Genomic DNA, 27,256 nt, shown 5'->3' on the forward strand with positions numbered 1-27,256 from the left:
CAGTGACAGATTTCCTCTTCTTAGGCTCTAAAATCACTGCAGATGGTGATTGCAGCCATGCAATTAGAAGATGATTGCTTCTTGGCAGGAAACCTATGACAAACCTAGACAGTGTATTAAAAAGTAAAGACATCACTTTGCCAACAAAGGTCCATACAGTCAAGGCTATGGTCTTTCCAGTAGTCACATACAGATATGAGAGCTGAACCATAAAGGCTGACTGCCAAAGAATTGATGATTCCAAACTATGGTGCTGAAGAAGACTCTTGAGAGTCCCTTGGACTGCAAGGAGATCAAACCAGTCAATCTTAAAGGAAATCAACCCTGAATATTCATTGGAAGGACTGATGCTGAAGCTGAAGCTCCAGTACTTTAGCAACCTGATGAGAACAGCTGACTCATTGGAAAAGACCCTGACGCTGGGAAAGATTGAAGGCAGGAGGAGAAGGGGATGACAGAGGATAAGATGGCTGGATAGCGTCACTGATTCAATGGACATAAACTTTGGCAAACTCCAGCAGATGGTGATGGCCAGGGAAGCCTGGTGTGCTGCAGTCCATGGAGTCAAAAAGAGTCGGACATATATTCAATCAGCAAAAAGAGATGGCAAACCTATGTTTAAAAATTTCCAAAGCTTAAGAAGGTGATCACAGTCTTATTCAGATGAGTATAAAAATGTGTAAAGGTCAAGGTCAAATAACTGACTGAATCTTAGGACTGAGAGAACTGAGACTCCCTCTCCTGCAAAGATGGAGAGGGGAAGAGCCAGACCTCCTCTGATGCCTTACAGAATTCACAAAGAAGATAGATACAATTTTGTACAAGGAAACATTTCAATGTAATGGCATAACTTCAAAAACAAAGGCATTGGGTGAAAATACAGACAACTGTCAAAAAGCAACACAAACTTCAGGGTAAAAAATTATAACCACTTAAATAAACCTCTAAAATAAGTTCTTAAAGACTGAATGTTAGCTACAATGGAACATCTATCTTCATCTAAACAATTCTAAAATCCTTTTTTCTCCCTGAAGTTTTCAGATTAATCCAAGGAATGATAATTTCAATTACTCCTGTCTGGAAACAAACTTCAGGAATTCATTCCACCCTTCTCCATGCAGGTAAAATCTCACTCAACTTGATGTATGATATAAAAACCATTAGACAAATGAACGAAAAAAATCCATTAAGTGTTAATTAACACAAACATGTTTGTGGTGTGGGAAAATACATATTATACAGCAAAGAATATCCACCTAGAATGACTATATATCTCAAATATATAAAATATAATAAAACAGATATTCTTAAATATATCTGTAGTATATATAAACATATAGACTGTGAAATGCAATAATCCAACATAGCATCAAAAAATATTTCCTGAGTGCCTACAATGTGCAGAGAGTTACATCAGACAACTCTAGCAGAAAGCAAAATTTGGAACTGTAGTCGTTGAGCTCATGGTACTGCTAAGTCACTTCAGTCGTGTCCGACTCTGTGTGACCCCACAGACGGCAGCCCACCAGGCTCCCCCGTCCCTGGGATTCTCCAGGCAAAAACACTGGAGTGGGGTGCCATTTCCTTCTCCAATGCATGAAAGTGAAAAGTGAAAGTGAAGTCGCTCAGTCGTGTCCAACCCTTAGCGAACCCATGGACTGCAGCCTACCAGGCTCCTCTGTCCATAGGATTTTCCAGGCAAGAGTACTGGAATGGGTTGCCATTTCCTTCTCTGGTTGAGCTCATGAGCTCACAGTAAAGAAGACAAACAGGTACAAGGCTCTTTTTAATACAAGCTACAATTTTTGTCACAGAAGGACGTTTATGTGTTAATATATGCATATTAATAAAATGTATTTTCTGGACATTTTAAGTATAAACTTTATTGCAAATTATTAATAATTATTAAGATCAACTTATGTACATCCTAAGACTGTGTCAGTAGTCTGCTGTTGAGACCCAATGCTACTGGAAATAGGAAATCAACAAAGCTTTTCAGATGGGATAAGATCTTTACTTGAAAGAGATCACTCTGTGGTATAGGTGTGAGGGAAAAAGGCTTGGAGACTGGCAAAGCACTTTATTTATTTTTTTTTTTTTATAAATTTATTTATTTTACTTGGGGGCTAATTACTTTACAATATTGTAATAGTTTTTGCCATACATTGACAAGAATCAGCCATGGGTTTACATGTGTTCCCCTTCCCGAACCCCCCACCCACCTCCCTCCCCCTCCCATCCCTCTGGATCATCCCACTGCCCCGGCCCCGAGCCCTTGTCACATGCATCGAACATGGAATGGTGCTCTGTTTCACATATGACAATACACATGTCTCAATGCCATTCTCCCAGAACGTCCCACCCTCACCTTCTCCCTCAGAGTCCATAAAATTGTTCCATGCATCTGTGTCTCTCATTCTGTCCCGCATATAGGGTTATCGTTACCATCTTTCAGATTCCATATATATGCATTAGTATACTGTATTGTTGTTTTTCTTTCTGGCTTACTTCACTCTGTATAATGGGCTCCAGTTTCATCCATCTCAGTAGAACCGGTTCAAATGTATTTTTTTTAATGGCTGAGTAATATTCCATTGTGTAAAGCACTTTAAAAGAAGATTCAGTGGCCTAGAAGGGAAGTTTGACCTAGGGCTAAGGCAGAACTTTGGAAAGAAATGCACCTTGCCGAGTAGCTCTACAGAATAAACAGGAAAAGTCTGTGAACCATTAACAAGGTGCATGAAAGCATATGAGGCAATCAGAGCAAAAACATTAAGGCAACTAAAGTTTCAACATCCACATTTTTCAAAAATGAATATCAAATTCATATGGATTTCCTAGTGTTTATTGTTATTATCATTCCTGGGCTATTCCACAGTCCCTGCAAACACAGCATGCTCGCCTAGACCTATTCCTTTTCCCACATTATTCAGTTCAGTCGCTTGGTAGTGTCTGACTCTTTGCGACCCCATGGACTGCAGCACGCTAGGCTTCCCTGTCCATCACTAAATCCCAGAGCTTGCTCAAACTCATGTCCATTGAATCGGTGACAACATACAACCATCTAATCCTCTGTTGTCCCCTTCTCCTCCTGTCTTCAATCTTTTCCAGCATCAGGGTCTTTACCAATGAGTCAGTTCTTCGCATCAGGTGGACAAACTATTGGAGCTTCAGCTTCAGCATCAGTCCTTCCAATGAATATTCAGGACTGATTTCCTTTAGGACTGACTGGTTTGATCTCCCTGCAGTCCAAGGGACTCTCAAGAGTCTCCTCCAACACCATAGTTCGAAAGCATCAATTCTTTGGCGCTCAGCTTTCTTTATGGTCCAACTCTCACATCCATGCATGACTAATAGAAAAACCATAGCCTTGACTATATGGACCTTTGTTGGCAAAGTGATGTCTCTTGCTTTTTAATGCTCCCGCATTATATCAACTATGAATTGTTCATCCAGGCATCTGTCTCTTACAGTCAAAAACTGGGAATGATCCAAAATTCCTTTCTCTTCCCGAATGCACACATCCACTTGATAACCACATCAGAGTATTTATAATTTCTAAGTACCTTTGACAATCTCCTCCTTTCCTTTCCCAACATCAAAGCCTGAACTCAGGCTCTCATCATTTCTCACCTGTATGGCCACCACACCTAACTGTTGTTTTTTTTTTTTTAATAAATTTATTTATTTTAGTTGGGGGCTAATTACTTTACAATATTGTAATAGTTTTTGCCATACATTGACATGAATCAGCCATGAGTTTACATGTGTTCCCCTTCCTGGACCCCCCTCCCACCTCCCTCCCCATCCCATCCCTCTGGGTCATCCCATTGCCCCGGCCCTGAGCCTTTGTCTCATGCATCGAACATGGAATGGTGTTCTGTTTCACATATGATAATATACATGTTTCAATGCTATTCTCCCAGAACGTCCCACCCTCACCTTCTCCCTCAGAGTCCATAAGACTGTTCTATGCATCTGTGTCTCTCTTATTCTGTCTCGCATATAGGGTTATCGTTACCATCTTTCAAATTCCATATATATGCATTAGTATACTGTATTGGTGTTTTTCTTTCTGGCTTACTTCACTCTGTATAATGGGCTCCAGTTTCATCCATCTCAGTAGAACCGATTCAAATGTATTTTTTTTAATGGCTGAGTAATATTCCATTGTGTATATGTACCACAGCTTCCTTATCCATTCGTCTGCTGATGGACATCTAGGTTGCTTCCATGTCCTGGCTATTGTAAACAGTGCTGCGATGAACATTGGGGTACACTCGACTCTTTCAATTCTGGTTTCTTCGGTGCACCACACCTAACTGATCTCCCTGTCTCTGGTCTTGTCCTTTCCATACTCACATTTTCCCCCAGGCTATTTTCAACTTCAGTCCAAAAGGAAAATTAGTGAAGGGCAAGCCAACTCACACCATTGCCTAGATATCAATCCTTTAACCAAACTGCCTAACCTCTAGAATGGATTCCCTGGTGGCTCAGTGGTAAAGAATCTGCCTGCCAATGCAGGATATGCGGGTTTGATCCCTGGGTCAGGAAGATTCCCTGGAGAAGGAAAGAGCAACCCACTCCAGTATTCTTGCCTGGGAAATCCCATGGACAGAGGAGCCTGGCCAGCTATAGTCCATGGGTCACAAAAGAGTTGGAAACAACATAGGGACTAAACAACAGTAACCCCTAGAATAAATGTCCAGAAAAGAACGTTAGTTATCTGGGTCTCACTTGCCCCTCTAGTCCTGTACTCTAGATATTCCTGACTACCTGCCATATTGATTCATTTCTACGCCTTTACTTTCATTCTTTTCTATCCCTTTACTTTCATTCTTTTCTATCCCTTTCTCTGTATCATTCCTCATTCTTCTAAATCCAGATGAGGCATCAATTTCTCCAAGAAATTTTTCCTATTGCTGATTCTCAGCTAGTTTCCTTTAACATATGTTACTTAGCACCATGTACTGACTTGTCTTGAAGCACCCACCATACTATATGGTAATAACCCAATACTTCATTTCTCTCTCTCCTAGTATTATATAGGTGGTATTCATTTGTCACTTAGATCCAATAGCCATCTTTCTCTGTTCTCCTCTGTCCTAACCTCTACAGACCAATTTATTGAGGCTCCTTGCTCTTCTGCCTCTGATTTGGTTCAACCACAGGGAGATGCCAGCAAGGTATCAGAGGATAGGAGGTATTTATGCCCTCACATTTTTCCTGCCTCACCTACAATTCTGGCAAGGATTTTTTTTTTTTTTTATAATTACAGCTTTTATCAGATGGTCTCTCTTTCACAGTTTCACCACTCATAGGGCTCCAATATCTTGCCTCCTCTTGCTCCTTTAGGTAGAGGTAGAAGCAGCTTCTATCCTTGTCAGTTCCTTTAAACCTGGCTCCCAGGTCCATACATAATTCCTTCATTAAATAATCTTCAGTTAAACGCTTGAAGTGAGTCATTTATTTACTACTAAGACTTTGACTGATAAACTTACTGTTCACTTTTGGAGAATAAGTAAGATGTCTTATTGTCTTTATAGACTCATAAGCTAGTATCTGACCTATTATTGGTATTCAGCAAATATGTGCTGAAGAAAAAATGACTAAAGCAATGGTTGGCCAACAGTTTTCTGTAAGGGTTTCAACAGTAAATATTTTAGGTTTTGCAAGCCATATGGTTTCTGTCACAACTATTCAACTCTGCCATTATAAAAGTATCCATAAACAATATACAAACAAATGAGTATGCCTGTGTTCTAATAAAACTTTATTTATAAAAAGAGGGGCCAGGCCAGATTTAGCCCGTAGATCTTAGTTTGACAACACCTGAGGTAAACAATTGAAATATATTTATAAAAGTATATTTTTTCAAACAATTTAACATAAAGATACCTAATATATAGTTAAACACACAGAGAGAACTCTCTAAAACATTTACCTAAAATTCTTAAGGAATTAAAACTAGCATTTAATAATTTTATTTTCATTTATAGTATATACTTATATATAACATACTTAACCTATTGTATCTATTAGTAAGCACAGTTAATTGCCAGGTATTACCAGTCTTCTGATATTAATACAGGTGTATTTATAAAAATAGAACCAAGATGGGTTATAGGATATAAGAAAAACATGCACTGAGTCATTCAAAATATTAAGAATAATTGCCCTTCACAGTACTCAACATTATTTCTTTGAGCAACTTAAAATTCTTTTACTTTTATGGTAATATTATCATGGTATAAAATAGGTACCTGATATGCCTTTAATATCCAGTGAAAAACCATCAGCGTCTTCCAGAATAAACTCTACTCTGGCACGTGTTACACCTTTGTTTTTTACTAAAAATGGCATAATCTGAGTACCACCAACATAGGTGCCAGTGAAGTTAAATATATTCTAAAAAACAAACAAAAAAAGAAATAATAAATAGAAGGTAGAGTAACAGTTAATAAAAACAATGTAAACTAAAAATTATACTGTAAAACATGAGATCTTAAAAGCCCTTATCACTAGAAGAAAAAAAAAAAGGTTATGCTTGGTGACGGATGATAACTAGACTTACCATGGTGAACATTTCACAATATATACAAATATTGAATCATATTGTACACCTGAAACTAACATAATGTTATATGTCAATTATACCTCAATAAAAAATTACACTCTTATGTTTTTCAAGGACATTATTAACGGTGGCACACTTTACAAACTGGGCTTCCCAGGAGGCTCAGTGGTAAAGAAACTACTTGCCAATGCAGGAGACACAGGTTTGATCCCCGGGTTGGGAAGATCCCCTGGAGCAGGAAATGGCAACCCATTCCAGTATTCTTGCCTGGGAAATTCCATGGACAAAGGAACCTGGCAGACTACAGTCTATGGGGTCGCAAAAGAATCCGACATGATTTGGCAACTAAACAAGAACTCTATACAAATTCATATTTTTCTTCTTCTTCTTCTCTCCTGCATGTAATCAGTTATCAAATCCTATTAATCCTCCCTCCTTTACCTCTTATGTTTATTGCAATTATATAAAGTTAGCAACTGGTCACTTTTCATTTCTAGATTTTTACTTTCTCCAATTCTCCATTCCACAAGTAAGTCACAAGTAAACTAATTGAAAATCTGATCACATGACTTTTTGTCTTAAAATTTGATGATTCTCCTCCATCTACAGGACAATGTCAAGTTCATTAGCAGGGCTCATAAAGTTCACCATGACCTTCCCCCACCTCATGTTCCAGCCTCACCTAGCTCTACTCTCATGCCTACCACTTCGTATTTCAGCAAGCTGTATGACCTGTCATTTCCAACCAATACTGACACTTCTACCCTCTGTGTCTTTATCGAGGCATCTCTTCTGTCAGGAAGACCCTTCTCTAACTTGCAATTGCCTGATAAAATACTATGCATCCTTCAAACACCAGCTGGATAAGCCACAGTTAATTACAATCTGCTCAAGACTACCTCTGTTTGTTATGTTTACTTACATTATGACATCACAAGTCCGTTGATTTGTGTATTTATCTGTGTCTTATGTCTCATTCATTTTTGCCTCGTATCTATCTGACATCTAGCTTAAATACATAAGGAATGTTAACTGAATGTATCTTAACTTTAACTTATATGACAGGCATGTGCCTATAACAAAAAACCTTGTAGGATTCCTCTTCTGGTGGAGTAACTATAGATACCCTATAGCTCCTTAGTAAAAGAACCATATACAGCATTAAAAGAGAAAGAGACAACAGTATCCTGATGTTGAGAGAAACATGGCATTAAAGTCAACTGTCCACTATTTGCTTCAGTTGTTGGTGCTACTGGCAAAGAACCCATCTGCCAATGTGGGAGATGTAAGAGACACAGTTTCGATCCCTGGGTTGGGCAGATCCTCTGGAGGAGGGCATAGCAACCCACTCCAGTGTTCTTGCCTGGGAAATCCCATGGACAGAGGAGCCTGGCATATTACAGTCCATAGGGTCACAAAGAGTCGGACACGACTGAAACGACTTAGCACGCAAAATATCAACTCAGTTCTATAAGTGAAATTTGTAAAATCCAAAACAGGTAGTAAAAGTTTGATGCTTCATATATGCAACAAATCATTACTCTTATCCCACTCTGGTCTTTCCCATAGGCTCATTTGGATAAAATTTCCTAATTGTTATTAAGACACACATTCTCTCTCTCTCTCTTTCTCTCTCTCTTCAGTCACTCAGTCATGTCTGACTCTTTGCGACCCCACGGACTATAGTCCACCAGGCTCCTCCGTCCATGGGATTCTCCAGGCAAGAATACTGGAGTGGGTTGCCATTTCCTCCTCCTCATAATTATTAAATATATTGTTAACAATATCTGGAAACACTAGAATACTGTTTTTAAATGGTAACTAGGCAGCAATGTTTAAAAATCCAAAATAATTAGGGAATTTTGATAAATACACATTAATGTAAATTTCTATGAATTACTCAGTTGTACCATAACATGCAAAGCCTGCCACAAAGAAATACAGTACTATAAGTCTCATATTTGTCTAACATTGTACAAAGAAGGACACCATAGCAATGGAAAAAAAGCAATCTGGATACTCCAGAAATCACCATTATCATAGCCAAGCTAGCTTAGTATCTGTCAGTCTGTCTGGACTTACCACGCCTTCAACACTGAATAAAAGAAAGGTTAGAAAATTGTAACTTAAAGCCTAAAGTTGTGGTGATGCTGTTAAAGTGAAGACTGGTGGTAAGGCCCTACCTGAGGCAACTAGCAGCCTCATCAATTTCTACTTAATTTAGTTCAGAACCTGAATGGTACCAGTCATGGGGAGAGAAAAACAAAAGGGCAGATAAGCTGAAAATAATATGACTATGGCTACAATGGACATGTTCCCAGAATTTAAGATGTTTGTAACATCTTATAAATGTCACAAGGGAGGGACATATGGGCTTTTTGAAGGATCAGGGAAAGTTTCTTTGGATAGATAAGAACAGATCTGAAGGCCTGGCCTGAAAAAAAAATAGCATGCATGTGCACTCTACCAGTTGTAGAACAAAATTTTATCAGGGTACAGAACAATAGTTCAAAAAATTAATTTGATTATAGTTCAGAAAATACAAGACTTTCCTGGTGGCACAGTGAATAAGAATCCACCTGTCAATGCAGGAGAGATGGGTTCTATCTGATCCCTGGTCTGGGAAGATTCCACATGTCACAGAGCAACTAAGACCATGTGTCACAACTACTGAGCCTCTGAGCCACAAATATTGAGTCCATGAGCTTTAACTACTGAAGCCCAAATGCCCTAGAGCCCATGCTTCACAACAAGAGAAGCCACTGCGACAAGAAGCCCAAGCGCCATAACTAGAGCAGCCCGCTATTTGCAGCAACTAGAGAAAGCCTGCACAAAGCAACAAAGACCCAGAGCAACCAAAAATTTTAAAATAAATGAATTTTTAAAAATGCAAATCAAGACCACAGTGAGGTACCATTTTACACTCAATAGCCTGGCAAACATTAAGCCTTACAAAGAAATTACGGAGCAACGGAACATGGAGCAATGGAAACTTGAGAAAAAACATGGAAATTATCTTGTGAAGTCAAATATATATATATATATATATATATATATATATATATATATATATATATATATATAATCTCAGCAACTCTACCTCTAGGGAAACTCTTACATAAGAACCTTAGAAGATATGTACATGAATGTTCATAGCTATGGTGGTGGTGGTTATTTAGTCACTAAGTCGTGTCTGACTCTTATGACCCCATGGACTGTAGCCTGCCAGGCTCCTCTCCCCATGGAATTCTCCAGGCAAGAATACTGGAGTGGGTTAGCATTTCCTTCTCCAGGGGATTTTCCCAACCCAGGAATCAAACCTGGGTCTCCTGCCTTTTAGACACATTCTTTACCAACTGAGCTACGAGGGAAGTTCATAGCTATAGTATTTGTAATATAAAAAAAAAAAACAAACAGATACACTAACTGAATGGACAATAGAATGAGTCTACAAATTACAGTATGTCTACATAATGGATTATTAAGCAGCAGGGATAATGAATAACATACAGCTACACATAATCAAGATGAAGTTTAAAAATATAACATTCAATTAAAAGTAACCAACCAAAGATAATATATCTTTGTTATAAAGCTGAGAAATCAACAAACTAAACTAAATAATAAACAGTTAAGGAATTCATACATATGTGGCAACCCAATTAGAAAAAATAAAGAGATAATAATGACAAAATTACTGAGAGTCCCTTGGACTGCAAAGAGATCCAATCAATCCATCCTAAAGGAGATCAATCCTGGGTGTTCATTGGAAGGACTGATGTTGAAGCTGAAACTCCAATACTTTGGCTACCTCATGCGAAGAGTTGACTCATTGGAAAAGACCCTAATGCTGGGCAAGATTGAAGGCAGGAGGAGAAGGGGACAACAGAGGATGAGATGGTTGGATGGCATCACTGACTCAATGGATATGGGTTTGGGTAGACTCCGGGAGTTGGTGATGGACAGAGAGGCCTGGCGTGCTGCGATTCATGGGGTCGCAAAGAGTCGGACATGACTGAGAGACTGAACGGAACTGAATGACAAAATTCAGGAAAGTAGTTATCTCTTAAGAGGGGTAGGATCAGGATGAAGCCTACAGACAATTTAATGGTTTTGGTACTGTTCTGCTACTTAAATTCAGTGGTGAATTCTTAAACCTTCATTTAAACTGCTCAATACTCTGCTTCATTACTTACATTTATATTACATATATTAATTTCTATATCAAATTACTATATAATAAAAAGTTTTTAACCTACATGGACTGACTAGGGACACATCAATAAAAATAATTCCACTCATAAACTTATTCTACAAATAGGTAACATACTTACCGGATGGATTTCAACATCAGGAACCTCAACAGATCCACCAATCCTAAGGTCTATGTCATTTGCATGGCGAAGAGCAACCTATTTAGGAGAAACATAAAATTCTGCAGAAACCACACTAAAATATACTCATATACTTCTCAGGTACAATATTTCCTGACATTTATATAACATTTTATGATTTAAATAATCATAACATACTATAAATGTCACAAGATTTATTCTGGCAGTTGTCATCCTATTTCTTGTGATGTAGAATTGATATTAAGAGAAGTGAATTTTCAACTCTTAAAAACTTCCACCACAAATTGGACTAACTGACAGCTTGTGAATTTGATAGAAGAGTTCTACCCATTTGCCTTGACATTACTGCCTCAAACTCCATGTAAGCCTTTTGTATTGACCTAATTTCAACAGGATATTCAAATTAAAACAAGTAAGATGCTAAGTACAACATGCTTCTTTCCATAGAAAGATACTAACATCCAAAACAACCATAATTCTAATGAGAGCAGCTAAAAATTGCTGAGTATACAGGCCAAGCACACTGCTAAACACGTTATATTTTTTTAATCTTCAGTTTTCTCTTAATACCATAATTTCCAAGTGAGGAAAACTGAGGCTTGAGGTCACAAAAGTTGAAAGTAGCAGTGGCTAACCATGGACTAAGATGGTCTGGAATGGGTGAATTTAACTTAGATGACCACTATATCTACTACTGTGGGCAGGAATCCCTTAGAAGAAATGGAGTAGCCATCATGGTCAAAAAAAGAGTCCGAAATGCAGTACTTAGATGCAATCTCAAAAATGACAGAATGAGCTCTGTTCATTTCCAAGGCAAACCATTCAATATCACGGTAATCCAAGTCTATGCCCCGACCAGTAATGCTGAAGAAGCTGAAGTTGAACGGTTCTATGAAGACCTACAAGACCTTCTAGAACTAACACCCAAAAAAGATGTCCTTTTCATTATAGGGGACTGGAATGCAAAAGTAGGAAGTCAAGAAACACCTGGAGTAACAGGCAAATTTGGCCTTGGAGTACAGAATGAAGCAGGGCAAAGGCTAATAGAGTTTTGCCAAGAGAAAGCACTGGTCATAGCAAAAACCCTCTCCCAACAACAAAAGAGAAGACTCTACACATGGACATCACCAGATGGTCAGCACCGAAACCAGATTGATTATATTCTTTGCAGCCAAAGATGGAGAAGGTCTATACAGTCAGCAAAAACAAGACCGGGAGCTGACTGTGGCTCAGATTGTGAACTCCTTATTGCCAAATTCAGACTTAAATTGAAGAAAGTGGGGAAAACCACTAGACCATTCAGGTATGACCTAAATCAAATACCTTATGACTATACAGTGGAAGTGAGAAATAGATTTAAGGGACTAGATCTGATAGAGTGCCTGATGAACTATGGATGGAGGTTCGTGGCATTATACAGGAGACAGGAATCAAGACCATTCCCAAGAAAAAGAAATGCAAAAAAGCAAAATGGCTGTCTGAGGAGGCCTTACAAATAGCTGTGAAAAGAAAAGAAGCACAGGAGAAAAGGAAAGATATTCCCATTTGAATGCGGAGTTCCAAAGAAAAGAAAGGAGATATAAGAAAGACTTCCTCAGGGATCAATGCAAAGAAATAGAGGAAAACAACAGAATGGGAAAGACTAGAGATGTCTTCAAGAAAATTAGAGATACCAAGGGAACATTACATGCAAAGATGGGCTCGATAAAGGACAGAAATTGTACAGACCTAACAAAGCAGAAGATATTAAGAAGAGGCGGCAAGAATACACAGAAGAACTGTACAAAAAAGATCTCCACGACCCAGATAATCACGATGGTGTGATCACTCACCTAGAGCCAGACATCCTGGAATGTGAAGTCAAGTGGGCCTTAGGAAGCATCACTACGAACAAAGCTAGTGGAGGTGATGGAATTCCAGTTGAGCTATTTCAAATCCTAAAAGATGATGCTGTGAAAGTGCTGCACTCAATACGTCAGCAAATTTGGAAAACTCAGCAGTGGCCACAAGACTAGAAAAGGTCAGTTTTTGTTCCAATCCCAAAGAAAGGCAATGCCAAAGAATGCTCAAACTACCACACAATTGCACTCATCTCACACAATAATAAAGTAATGCTCAAAATTCTCCAAGCCAGGTTTCAGCAATACGCGAACTGTGAACTTCCAGATGTTAAAGCTGGTTTTAGAAAAGGCAGAGGAACCTGAGATCAAATTGCTAACATCCACTGGATCATCGAAAAAGCAAGAGAGTTTCAGAAAAAACATCTATTTCTGCTTTATTGACAACGCCAAAGCCTTTGACTGTGTGGATCACAATAAACTGTGGAAAATTCTGAAAGAGATGGGGATACCAGACCACCTGAGCTGCCTCTTGAGAAACCTGTATGCAGATCAGGAAGCAACAGTTAGAACTGGACATGGAACAACAGACTGGTTCCAAATAGGAAATGGAGTAGGTCAAGGCTGTATATTGTCACCCTGCTTGTTTAACTTATATGCAGAGTACATCATGAGAAATGTTGGGCTGGAGGAAGCACAAGCTGGAATAAAGATTGTTGGGAGAAATATCAGTAACCTCAGATATGCAGATGACACCACCCTTATGGCAGAAAGTGAAGAAGAACTAAAGAGCCTCCTGATGAAAATGAAAGAGGAGAGTGAAAAAGTTGGCTTAAAGCTCAACATTCAGAAAACTAAGATCATAGCATCCGGTCCCATCACTTCATGGTAAATAGATGAGGAAACAGTGGCTGACTTTACTTTTCTGGGCTCCAAAATCACTGCAGATGGTGATTGAAGCCATGAAATTAAAAGATGCTTACTCCTTGGAAGGAAAGTTATGACCAACATAGACAGTATATTAAAAAGCTTGAGACATTACTTTGCCAACAAAGGTCCATCTAGTCAAGGCTATGGTTTTTCCTGTAGTCATGTATGGATGTGAGAGTTGGAGTATAAAGAAAGCTGAGCACTGAAGAATTGATGCTTTTGAACTGTGGTGTTGGAGAAGACTCTTGAGAATCCCTTGGACTGCATGGAGATCCAACTAGTCCATCCTAAAGGAGATCAGTCCTGGGTGTTCATTGGAAGGACTGATGTTGAAGCTGAAACTCCAATACTCTGGCCACCTGATGCGAAGAAATGACTCATTGGAAAATACCCTGATGCTGGGAAGGATTGAGGGCAGGAGAAGAAGGGGACGGCAGAGGATGAGATGGTTGGGTGGCATCACAAACTCAATGGACATGTGTTTGGGTGGAGTTGGTGAGGCCAACTGTCCTCCCTAAGAACAGGGAGGCCTGGCGTGCTGTGGTTCATGGGGTCTCAAAGAGTCGGACTCGACTAAGTGACTGAACTGAACTTAACTGAACCATGGACCAAGAACTGCCTGAACAATCTCTTTCAAGAAAATTAAGATAGTGAAATAAGAATTTAGGTGTGTAACTCCTAAAAAATAAGTCCTGTAGATTACATGAACACATAATTTTCTAATCAAAATCTGAGAAGCATGAAAATATCATTCTTTGAAAGCCCTACTTACATGAGATTGGTAGCAGTCAACTTCAAGATTTAAATCTAAATGTATACTGTAGCTGAGAAAGAGTTATGGATGTATTTCACTCTTTCAACAGAATCAGTGACATTGTTTATACAGAAACCATATAATACCATTTTTTCAGAGTGCCATCTAGACAGTCTTATTGACTGAACTGCTTAATTCATAATACTACATGATTTCTATATTTTATTTATAGAATATATAGTACACAAACAAAATATTGCTAAAATCATAAGAAGCATAAGTCAATGATTCAGAAGTAATTACAAATCAGTATGTGCTTCACTGATGAATGTGGCATATAAGTCTCAACTCCCCATTGCTGCCTTTTACTTACCTCTACATTCGTGGGTCATGAAAAATTCCAGGCTACCATAACACATTCACTACCCTCACTCATTGCTCGCTTGACCTTTCTATCTCCCAAGACTTCATCTGTACCCTAACCAATATCACTCCTCACAAATTCATGGCCCCAGAAACCATATACTCATCTGTCCCTCTCTTTCTCACAAACCTCTGTCATCTCTGCTTTCTTTCCCATTTTCAGAGACAAGAGTTCTAGGATGTCACATGTCACAGGGACATCTAAGTCTGTGATACGTGATTTCTTTCCAGATCAGCCCCAATTTACCTGTCTCTATTTATTTCCTTTTTTATTTAACTTCTTACAAAGTGCATCATTTCAACTTCTCATCAATATATTCAGCCCACTTACACTCATTCTTGGTCTTCATATGGGTAACAGAAATAATCTCTATCATCTCTAAGATTAACCGTTAGCCTTCAGACCAATATACATAAGCAATGGCCTCTTTATTAGACATATTAGACATCTCTGCATAGGGATGCAAAAGGTGCTTCAAACTCACGATTTCCCTCTAAAATCTGCTACTCATCCTCTAATCTCTTTCTCATTGAATGTAGTTACCATCTGTCTAACTCTTGACTTACTTGTTTTACTTATATGTGACCCTTTCCAATCATCAAACCCTAAATGTTCATCTCTTAAATTTGACATGAATTTGTCTAGAATCCTGTCTCCTAACAAAGAACACAATCTTCTCCTGCCTGGACATCATTACCAGACTAATAACTGCACTGGTCCCAGTTTAACGCTACTCTATAACCCAAGTGATGTCTGAAAAATGCAAATCTGATTGTGAAACTCTCCACGCTTAAAGACTCCTAGTTCTTAAGACAAAATTTTGAGTTGCTAAGTTGTTGATAAGGACCTGTATGACCTAAAATTTATACAGGTCTCTAAATATTTATATCTTTCTCCACTATCATCCATTCAATCTATAAAGCCATGTTAAACCAAGTTTTTTCATATCTGCCTTGTAGCTTGCTCTCTCCTCCTATATCTGATCATGGTTCCTTAAGTACTTTTTCCTCTTCTCCTCCTTGACCCCACTACCATCCCTTTCCTGTGGATGATTTTTAACTTTGGTGTCTTTTAGATGCATCTTCCCCTAGGAAACTGCCCCTGACCATGTTAAGCTTGGGCTGCAAACCTCTCCTGTGTACTCCCTTAGCCTACTTCATTTCTCCATCATTATACTTACTATACTATCTTTTAATTTTGAGTTGTTTGCATCCCCCATCAGATTGTACACTCTCAGAGAACAAGGACTCTAGTTATCTCATTCAATTTTACATTCCTAGCATGCAAAGAAGAGCCTAACACATAATGTGTGCCCAATAAATACCCAGGGACTAGATGAATAAATGAATCTCATTATACTATAATGTTAAAAAGATAAACTTCGTAAAAGCAGTATAGTTCTCTGAAATACACTGGTAATTAATCTCAATAAAACCTATATTTTAGTGGCTATATTTTTTAATTTTTCCAGAATAGTATAAAAATTTTGTCCAAATATCAGATCATATATCATAATATATAATTTATAAACATCTTTCAGTACATAATTCTTTATAAAGGTAGGATATAATTATTAGGTTACTTATTTCAGGGCCAAGCAAATTGATATTTATTATATTAAGCTACATGTTATTTAAGAACTAACAATTATGAGAAATTGAAGGATAAAAAGGGGGATGCATCTTAAGCTATTCATTTTGATCTGATGATAGCATACATGTTATTTTTTTAATGTGGGTTAATTCACACAGTTGATCATCAAATTGAAGATTACAAGTATTCCATGAGTTTATTTAATAAATAAAATTTATTACCGACTCATCTTACATGCTTTTTTTTCTGTTTAATGAACTCATAGAGAAGTCTTTAAAATCAAGGTAGTATCTTTTTATTCACATAATTCCCAGAACATAAAATAGTAAGAAATTTTATGTGTGCTATAAAATAGAGATGTTAACCTCATATACAATTTATCTATAATTCCTATAGCTATTAAAGCTATTTAGAATTAGCATCCCAAAACTGATTATTTTTTCCTAAGTTATCTTTTAATATCATGGAGAAAACAATCCTTTGCTTTGTGACTAGTGAGGGCTTGTCACAAGCTAGAGATATCAAATATTCTAAGTTCATGTGAAAAAGGCCTCAAATTGATGAAAGGTATCCATTTCAACTTAGTAGAAACTTCCATTAGCAACTTTCATCAAAAATATTTTCTACAAATCCTCTTGGCAAGTTCTGCTAACCATTTTTACAACAGATGGTATAGATAAGGTTGCTTATTTTTTAGATCTTTAAAAACTGCACTTCTTTAGAGCTAACTCAATTAGAAATTTAGAATAGAAAAACAAAGGAAATGCTTTAAACTACTCTTTAGTATCATAATATTAAAACCCATCCCCATTAGAAGGAATCATTAAAACAAGCTTTCTAAGAATGAACAAGTATACAACATTTTATAGCATTATACCGACTATTATACATATCATAACCAAACAAATCCATAGAGACATATATAAGAAGTGAGAACACATATACAAAAACATACCTTTGCTCTTGCGTCAAATTTTTCTTTAATGGTAGTAGGAGTACAGGAGATATTGAGAACAGTTAGTCCCCCCAGTGGAATGATTCCTTGTAATGGAACAATATTAATCATAGACAAAAGACCCTGGTCACAAACCTATAATCAAAAATTTGTAGAAATGTGACATTATCCTTTAAAGTTATCATTCCAAAATTTTCATAGGTTGCTTCTATACCACTACATAGAGAGATGACCTACAGGTACAGGGCATGAGATGATTTGAAATAGATTTTCAAACAGCAGAAAAACATTTTGAATTTCAACAAGGATTTGCACCCCTAACCCACAAACAGAACTTTCAGCAGTGACATCCTTCCAATTCAAATAGGATAATGAAGTGGTTTCAAGACTTTAAAAAACTTAAAAAAGAATGAGAGATATCTGTTGGAAAGATGCCAAAATTCTAGATACTATTTTGATAGCTTGCCTTTGCCCTGATCCTAAAAAACTGAAAGCAAAGTTAGTGGGAAGGCAAGATGATAAAGTAACCTCCTCTTCTTTATTATTTACTTCATAGCCTAGTGTCTAAGATATCATTTCAACCTTCAAAAAAGTAACTTACCAAAAGAATTAAGGTATGGTTTGTCAGAAGCCAATTTAGGTTTATCTATCATTCCTTGAGTCAGAATAATTTGAAGGGAAATTGGTTAAGATATTTTTAGGATGGCAGAACACCCCCTAAGATCTCAGAACTAATTCTGAAGCAACAGAGTAGAAAAGGGTATTCTCCTTTGCTTGTTTGAGCAGAAGACATGTAAATATAAAGCTTGAAAGAAAACTCTCAAATACTAACCTCTACTGTCACTATTAGGAGATTTTAATATTGGTTTAAAAAACAACAACAACAACAACCCAGGGATCGAACCAGGGCCTCCTGCATTGCAGTCAGATTCTTAATTATCTGAGACACCAGGGAAGCCCAATTTAAATATCATGCACTGCACAAATTAAATCAGGAGTAATAACTATAAACAGAGTATCTTTATAATGATCTTGATCTAGGTTCCACTTGCTACCATAACAGTCTTAATGACAGAGTGAAAATGAAGGAAAAAAAGAGAAAAGCATATACTGAATATAACAAAAAAATGTACGTTTTTTTCAATTTTTTTCTACATCATCTTTTTTTCAATAAAACAAAATAGAAACAGAAAGAAAGAAAAAGAGGGGTAAGAGCAGAAAAAAAGGAGAGACTAAGGAAGGGAGAGACAGAGAGAAAGAGGCAAATTTTATGGGAAATTAAAAGGACAAAATATTATAATAGATGAAATGCATTCAGATAAATCTCATATGAAAAACCAAAATATTAACATGAGTTAATGTATAAAGGTTAAGGTATTAATGGCACAGAACTCATAGCAAACACATATTTCAAGTTATAATATGACCTGATTCAAGTAAGACTCCAAGATTCTACGTTACCTTGAAATAAGCATGGTTTTGTCCTACATTGTGAAGAATGGCTTTCCTCCAAGTTGTTAGCCCTTGAGGACTATTGTGAAACAGTATCCGTGGCTCTAAAAATGTTACCTTGGGGTGTCCAAGCTAATAATAAGAAAGAGAACGTGAAATTGAAATAACTGTAAACATGTTTTTTTTTCATCCCCCATCAGATAACTCAAGCTTTTTCAGCTTCATAGAAATTTCTAAAATATGAAGTGTTATCAGATTTTATGGTGTGCTTAAGAGAAAAGAATTGAATATTTATAATGTAATCCTAAACTGAAGAAGGCAGGGAGAACAAGAAAACTCTAAGGAGGAAGTAAATCCATGACTGAGAATCATGTAGAATAGTCACTGTAGGGGATATTAGAGATCACCTACCCCACTATGTACAAGGTTTACTATGTGCTATGCAAAAGGAAAAAGCTCAAGAGTCATGTAAGTATGGGAAATAATGTGTGTGTCAAAATATTAGCAAGGCAAGTTTCTACTAGAAGTCTTCTCGAAGAGCTTAATATACTGACAACGCAGACTTTGCTTATCTGAGAGTGGGGAAGTAGTCCACTGTGATGCACAGAATTATTTAGGCACAGGAGTCCCTCATGTGGTCCTACACAAACCACTTCACAGAACTACTGGAACATAAAATGTTTTTTTGGAAATGCTGATATTATCCATCTCTCCCATTTTAAAGGAAAACAAACAATAATCAACGTGAACTAAAACTCAAAATCTCTAATTCCTCTAGAAAGTGAAAAGTGAAAGTGTTAGTTACTCAGTCATGTCTGACTCTTTTGTGACCCCATGGACTGTAGTCTACCAGGTTCCTCTGTCCTTGGGATTTTTCAGGCAAGAATACTGGTGTGGGTTGCCATTTCCTTCTGCAGGGGATCTTCCCGACCCAGGGATCGACCTCTGGTCTCCTGCATTGCAGGCAGATTCTTTACTATCTGAGCCACCAGGGAAACTCAATTCCTCTAGATGCTAATGTAAGTAATACATATTATTTCTTATTGTCTAAGGAGATTTTAATATATTCTTATAGCTAAAGAACATGATTTGGATAACTGGAACAATAATCTTTTAAACAAAGCAAACAAAAGATCAAATGGTCAAGTAAGTCCTTCACAGTTAATGACAAGCCTTAAATGAACATTTTATTTAATCATTTTGTGTTCCTCCATCTTTATTTTCTTAAGAGTAACACTTCACAGTTCAATTAACTTCAACGGCTTCAAAAATTTGCCAAAAATAATTCAATTCAGTATTCTGATATCTCAGAGTTTAATTCTTAATCAATCCAGTGTAGGGAAATGGAAATCAAATTTTATGAGAGCGTAAAGGCAAACGCTGTGTAGGCAGATCACTGTGGATATAAATTCAAGTAGGGGATTTACTGCACACATGAACTTGTACTAGATAGTTAACCATTCTAATTTTCCATTTCTACACCCAGCGACTTAGTAATTAATATATGCCTTATACAGTTGTTACAAGGGTTAAATTAGATAATACATAAACATCATTTTGCATCGTACCTGAGACACAATAATTAATAAATGATACCTTATGGCTACTGGCAGGGGCAGGGGAAAGGAGGGGGATAAATTATGAGGTTGAGATTGACATATAAACATCATAAGTGAGTGTCTGTGCCACTCAGTCATGTCCAACTCTTTGCAACCCCATGGACTGTAGCCCACCAGGCTCCTCCGTCCATGTAATTTCCCAGGCAAGAATACTGGATGGGGTAGCCATTCCCTTCTCCAGGGGATCTTTGCGACCCAGGGTTCAAACCTGAGTCTCCCGCATTGTGGGCAGATTCTTCAGCATCTGAGCCACCAGGGAAGCCCCATATACACATTAGTATATATAATATAGATAACTGATAAGGGCCTACTGCATAGCACAGGGAACTTTACTTAATATTCTGCAATGACCAAAATGGGTGCGTGCACACTAAGTCACTTCAGTCATGTCTGACTCTTTGTGACGCTATGGATTGTGCTCACCAGGCTCCTCCGACAACGGTTTTCTCCAGGCAAGAATACCAGAGTGGGTTGCCATGCTCTCCTCCAGGGGATCTTTTCAACTCAGGGATGGAATCCATGTCTCTTATACCACCTGCATTGGCAGGCAGGTTCTTTACCACTAGTGCCACCTGGCACCGGGAACTCTACACAATACTCTGTAATGACCTAACTGGGAAAAGAATCTAAAACAAAAAAAGAGTGGATATATGTATAGGTCTAACTGATTCACTTTGCTGTGACCCAGATAACCACGATGGTGTGATCACTCACCTTGAGCCAGACATGGTGGAATGCAAACTGAAGTGGGCCTTAGGAAGCATCACTACAAACAAAGCTAGTAGAGGTGATGGAATTCCAGCTAAGCTATTTCAAATCCTAAAAGATGATGCTGTGAAAGTGCTGAACTCAATATGGCAGCAAATTTGGAAAACTCAGCAGTGGCCACAGCACTAGAAAAGGTCAGTTTGCATTCCAATCCCAAAGAAAGCCAATACCAAAGAATGTTCACACTACTGCACAGTTGCCCTCATCTCACACTAGTAAAGTAATGCTCAAAATTCTCCAAGCCAGGCTTCAACAGTACATGAACCATGAACTTCCAGATACTCAAGCTGGATTTAGAAAAGGCAAAGGAACCAGAGATCAAATTGTCAACATCCACTGGATAATAGAAAAAGGGAAAGAATTCCAGAAAAACATATACTTCTGCTTTACTGACTACGCCAAAGCCTTTGACTGTGTGGATCACAATAAACTGTGGAAAATTCTGAAAGAGATGGGAATACCAGACTACCTGATCTGCCTCCTGAGAAATCTATATGCAGGTCAAGAAACAACAGTTAGAACCCGAGATGGAACAACAGAATGGTTCCAAATTGGGAAAGGAGTATGTCAAGGCTATATATTGTCACCCTGCTTATTTAACTTATATGCAGAGTACATCAAGTGAAATGCTGGGCTGGATGAAGCACCAACTGGAATCAAGATTGCCAGGAGAAATATCAATAACCTTAGATATGTAGATGATACCACCCTTATGGCAGAAAGTGAAGAGGAACTAAAGAGCCTCTTGTTGAAAGTGAAAGAGGAGAGTGAAAAAGCTGACTTAAAACTCAGCATTCAGAAAACTAAGATCATGGCATCCGGTCCCATCACTTCATGGCAAATAGATGGGGAAACAATGGAAACAGTGACAGACTTTATTTTGGGGGCTCCAAAATCACTGCAGATGGCGACTGCAGCCATGAAATTAAAAGACACTTGCTCCTTGGAAGGAAAGCTATGACAAACCTAGACAGCGTATTAAAAAGCAGAGACATAACTTTGCCAACAAAGGTCTGTATAGTCAAAGTTATTGTCTTTCCAGAAGTCATGTATGGATGTGAGAGTTGGACTTTAAAGAAAGCTGAGTGCCAAAGAATTGATGCTTTTGAACTGTGGTGTTGGAGAAGACTCTTGAGAGCCCCTTGGACTGGAAGTAGATCCAATCAGTCAATCCTAAAGGAAATCAGTCCTGAATATTCATTGGAAGGACTGATACTGAAGTTGAACCTCCAATACTTTGGCCACCTGATGTGAAGGAGTGACTCATTTGAAAAGACCCTGATGCTGGAAAAGACTGAAGTTAGGAGAAGAAGTGAATGACAGAGGATGAGATGGTTCGATGGCATCACTGACTCGACGGACATGAGTTTGAGCAATCTCTGGGAGTTGGTGATGGACAGGGATGGACAGGGTCGCAAACAGTCGGACACAACTAAGTTGATTGAGAATACTAAAAATGTAATACAATAGGGCAAAAAAATATTTTTTTCTATTTTTGACATTTATTAATGAAACAATTTAATTTTACGTGGCTCCCATGGTGTTATGGTATATTTACAGACTCTAAATCATAGCGAGTCTCTAATAAGAATCTAGTATTACTGGTATAAGAGCCATGGATTTCTGAGCTAATTCTAGATAAGATGACACTTTTTTTTTTTAGCAAAGTCTTCATTTATGGTAGAGAAGTGGCTCCAAGGAGATCCTAAAACAATTTAGTTAACTAAGTATTGGAAGCAAAATCAGATTTTACTAACATAGTATATATGCCCAACTATATATACATAGTTGTTTGGCTTCTCAGGTAGCTCAAACAGTAAAGAATCTGCCTGCAATGCGGGAGACCTGGGTTCGATCCCTGGGTTGGGAAGATTACCTGGAGAAGGACATGGCAACCCATTCCATTATTCTTGCCTGGAGAATTCCACGAACAGTGGAGCCTGGTGGGCTACAGTCCATGGAGACGCACAGAGTCAGACACGACTGAGCGACTAACACTTTCACTTTCATATACACATATGCATACCAACCAATTTAGAGCCCTCAAAATAAAAATCATATTCAAAGGAAGTCATTACATGTGCAAGACATTTCAGTGTCAGTGTGTTTCCTTCACTTGCATGAAGAATAAATTCTCCCCTTTCTGGAGAATCAAAACCCGGCTGCCATGTTACTTCACATTCCAATGAGGAGTATGGTTCAACAGTGCCTACAGAGAATTTAGAGAGAATAAGAAAGTTATACCACATTTTTATTATATTTATTTTTTTAGTATCTAAAATAAGAACTGGCATATAAATATAATGACATTTTAAAAACTATTTGAATTAAAATACAGGGAACATCTTATATTTTAACTTTAATAGGCATATCACAATATTTGATAAAAATATGCTAACATTTAGAAAAAATTAAAATTTATCAATGAAGTGACACTCTAGGATTACAAATTGCTTTATATCTAGATGGTAGAAAATTATTTGTGATCCCTGTTCAAACATCCCCTCCACATTTCTCAACACTCTGAAATACACCATTCATCCAGTTTTTTCGAGGAAGGAATTATCATTAACAAGAGGCTTCTTTTGTTCGTTTGTTTCAATGTTCACATACCTAGAGATGTAACTTCTAATATAGTTTTTACTAACACATTTCTGTAATTCAAATAGATTTAGAATCCAGGAGGGATCAGGCACATTTGCTGTGAGCTGCTTTATCTGTTTAAATTATCATCTCCTTTGGACTAAGAAAATAATACTTGATGGAAAGAATGACTTAGAAGCTGTTCCCTCAGAAAGGTAGGATCATCTGAGATTCAAAGGCACAGGACACTGAAGAGAGAGATGAGTGACAATCACAGCAAACTTTGCCTTGAGTCAGGTTGACTCACATATGATGGTAGTTTCCTCAGTTCTGAAAAAGATATAGTGCCTACCTCCTAGTTTTGCAGTGGCCATATATAGGGAGGTAACACCACACACAAAGGGTTTAATATAGTGTGTGATACCAAGAAAGCTGCTGCTGCTGCTGCTAAGTCGCATCAGTCATGTCCAACTCTGTGCAACCCCATAGACGGCAGCCCACCAGGCTCCTCCGTCCCTGGGATTCTCCAGGCAAGAATACTGGAGTGGGTTGCCATTTCCTTCTCCAACGCATGAAAGTGAAAAGTGAAAGTGAAGTCGCTCAGTCGTGTCCGACTCTTCGCGACCCCATGGGCTGCAGCCTACCAAGAAAGCATCCAGTGTCAAATGTTATTATTACTACTCTTTAATGCTAATACTACGGTTGGCACAATAATTTATAAAAAGAAGAGAAACTGCTCATGCTAACAGTCTAGTTTGGATCCATAAGAATTATATTTGTCTACAAGTAACAAAAAGTCCGTTCCCCTTAGTCCAATGGATTACATAGATACAAGTTTATTTATCTCACGCAATCAGAAGTCCCAAGACAGATGTTCCAGAGCTGCCTTAACAGCTCGACAATGCTTTCAAGGAGCAATGTTCCTAGCTTCCCACACTACCATTCCTTATCATGTGACCTTCCTCAGTGTAGAAAGGTATCAAAGTATAGTGGTTAAAAGAGCACAAATTCTAAGGTCAGACTCCCTGGTTCAAATTTCAGCTCTGATGCTTACTAGCTGAGACTTTGGACAATTTACTTAACTTATGTAACATAGAGTCCTCATGCATAAATGAGAACAACTACACCTAACTTAGAGAATCACTACAGGGATTAAATAAGCTAACATAAGCAGAAGTACTTCAAACAGTAGGATAGAACTAAAAGAAATTTCTGTTCAAATCTCATTGGCAAGAAAGGATGGGGAAAAGAGGTATCTAAATAAAAACACTGCTTCCACAAACAAATGAGGGCCCCATAAGGAAGGGGAATGGTTAGCAGATATGGGCTTAGTAATATCTATCACAACAGGAGATAGAGAGAAACAAAAAATTGCAGATGACATAACAAATACACAATGGGAGTGGGAAAGGGGTGGCGTGGGGAATTCTAAATTAGCCCAAGAAAGTGGAGGAAACTCATAAGGAGATAGCATTTATGTTGTGACTCAAGGAAGAGTAGAAACTCTGCAGTAGAACAAAGTCTGGGGGAATAATAGATGTCAAGTGATGGTACTGGGAGAGAGAGAAGTAAGAAGACTGTGATGGGAAGAAAGTTTAACAAAGAAGAGTCAGTGCTATTTATAAAGACACCTGAGCTTTCAGAGAATAGTTGAGAGCAGCACAAGGATTACAGATCCATGTGAAGAGGGTTAGCTTGAGGTCAATATTCCCCCTTCAACCAGCATGGCTATATATATATTTCTCCAAGAATACTATGTCCATTGCAGGACAGGGGAAATAAACTGGATGACTGAGTTAAGAAAGGCTGATATTGGCAAGGCAGGTACTACAAATGATCAAGGAGTGAGAGAATTAAGAAAGACAGTGAGAATGAATTGAATAAAGACAAGTCTGAGGATTGAGTGGACTCAGGGGTTCAGTAACAGTAAAAGACAATAAGGATGAACTCATAACAAGCAGAAACATAAACACTAATGAAAAAGTCAAATTAGAAACCAATTCTTAGAAAACATCAATCCACCCTTAAATTCTCCACTTACAAAACAAATCCAAACTATATCATGCTTCAAGAAGAAAGGACAGTCACAACATAAAACTTAACTTATAACACTTCACTTTAGTTTACAAAAATATAAAGACAGATATGATTAAATGCACTATGTAGAATATAAAAGCAATTCTAGGAGAGCAAAATTTACCACCCAAAAATGTGTCTCTTTGGCATGAGGATTAATTTAAACTGATTATTTTAAAGAAACAAAAGTCTTGGGAAGTTTTTTCTTGTTACCTCCTCCTTAAGTGCCTGAAAAATTTAGACAAAGGGCTAGTTTCAAGAACAGAGCTATCACCAGAGATACCTGCAAAGAATATGGGCTAGATGTGATAGACGAGTCTCAGCTGGGCCTGGAGATCAAGTCCACTATGGGTACCATGGTCTCTGCATGACCCAGCAAATATTTGTTTACCAAACATTTGCTATCCCATCTCCACGTGAATTTGTTTTATCTCCTTTGAAGCCCCAAGCCACTATCCCAAACATCCACTTTTGCCTTTAGTTGAAGATTATATTTAAGGTGAGGCTTTTGGCCACTCTGTCAAGTTATTGGGTTTTCCTGGGTCTCTCTCATGAATATATGTTATAAACTTTTGCTTTTCTCCTGTCAATCTGTCAGTTTAATTCTTAATTGCACTCATCTCACATGCTAGTAAAGTAATGCTCAAAATTCTCCAAGCCAGGCTTCAGCAATACGCGAACTGTGAACTTCCAGATGTTCAAGCTTGTTTTAGAAAAGGCAGAGGAACCAGAGATCAAATTGCCAACATCTGCTGGATCATCGAAAACACAAGAGAGTTCCAGAAAAACATCTATTTCTGCTTTATTGACGATGCCAAAGCCTTTGACTGTGTGGATCACAATAAACTGTGGAAAATTCTGAAAGAGATGAAAATACCAGACCACCTGACTTGCCTCTTGAGAAATCTGTATGCAGGTCAGGAAGCAACAGTTAGAACTGGACATGGAACAACAGACTGGTTCCAAGTTGGGAAAGAAGTACGTCAAGGCTGTATATTGTCACCCTGCTTATTTAACTTTTATGCAGAGTACATCATGAGAAATGCTGGGCTGGATGAAACACAAGCTGGAATCAAGATTGCCGGGAGAAATATCAATAACCTCAGATAAGCAGATGACACCACCCTTATGGCAGAAAGTAAAGAGGAACTAAAGAGCCTCTTGATGAAAATGAAAGAGGAGAGTGAAAAAGTTGGCTTAAAGCTCAACATTCAGAAAACTAAGATCATGGCATCCAGTCTCATCACTTCATGGAAAATAGATGGGGAAACAGTAGCAAACTTTATTTTGGGGGGCTCCAAAATCACCCAGATGGTGACTGCAGCCATGAAA

General features: G+C 37.9%; 1 protein-coding gene across 1 annotated transcript in view; it reads right to left on the bottom strand.

Annotated features, from left to right (window-relative positions):
• CFAP47 (cilia and flagella associated protein 47) overlaps positions 1-27,256 on the bottom strand; it is a 493,129-nt gene that overhangs the window by 415,325 nt on the left and 50,548 nt on the right. The window contains exons 16-20 of the mRNA XM_081563532.1: positions 23,344-23,474; positions 18,888-19,010; positions 17,427-17,561; positions 10,912-10,989; positions 6,264-6,408 (exon numbers count right to left, since the gene is read on the bottom strand). Of these exons, the coding sequence (XP_081419658.1) occupies positions 6,264-6,408; positions 10,912-10,989; positions 17,427-17,561; positions 18,888-19,010; positions 23,344-23,474 (612 nt within the window). The remainder of the gene's footprint in view (positions 1-6,263; positions 6,409-10,911; positions 10,990-17,426; positions 17,562-18,887; positions 19,011-23,343; positions 23,475-27,256) is intronic.

This window comes from Giraffa tippelskirchi, chromosome X (assembly GCF_054371585.1).
Source record: "Giraffa tippelskirchi isolate mGirTip1 chromosome X, T2T-mGirTip1v1.2.pri, whole genome shotgun sequence".
NCBI lineage: Eukaryota > Metazoa > Chordata > Mammalia > Artiodactyla > Giraffidae > Giraffa > Giraffa tippelskirchi.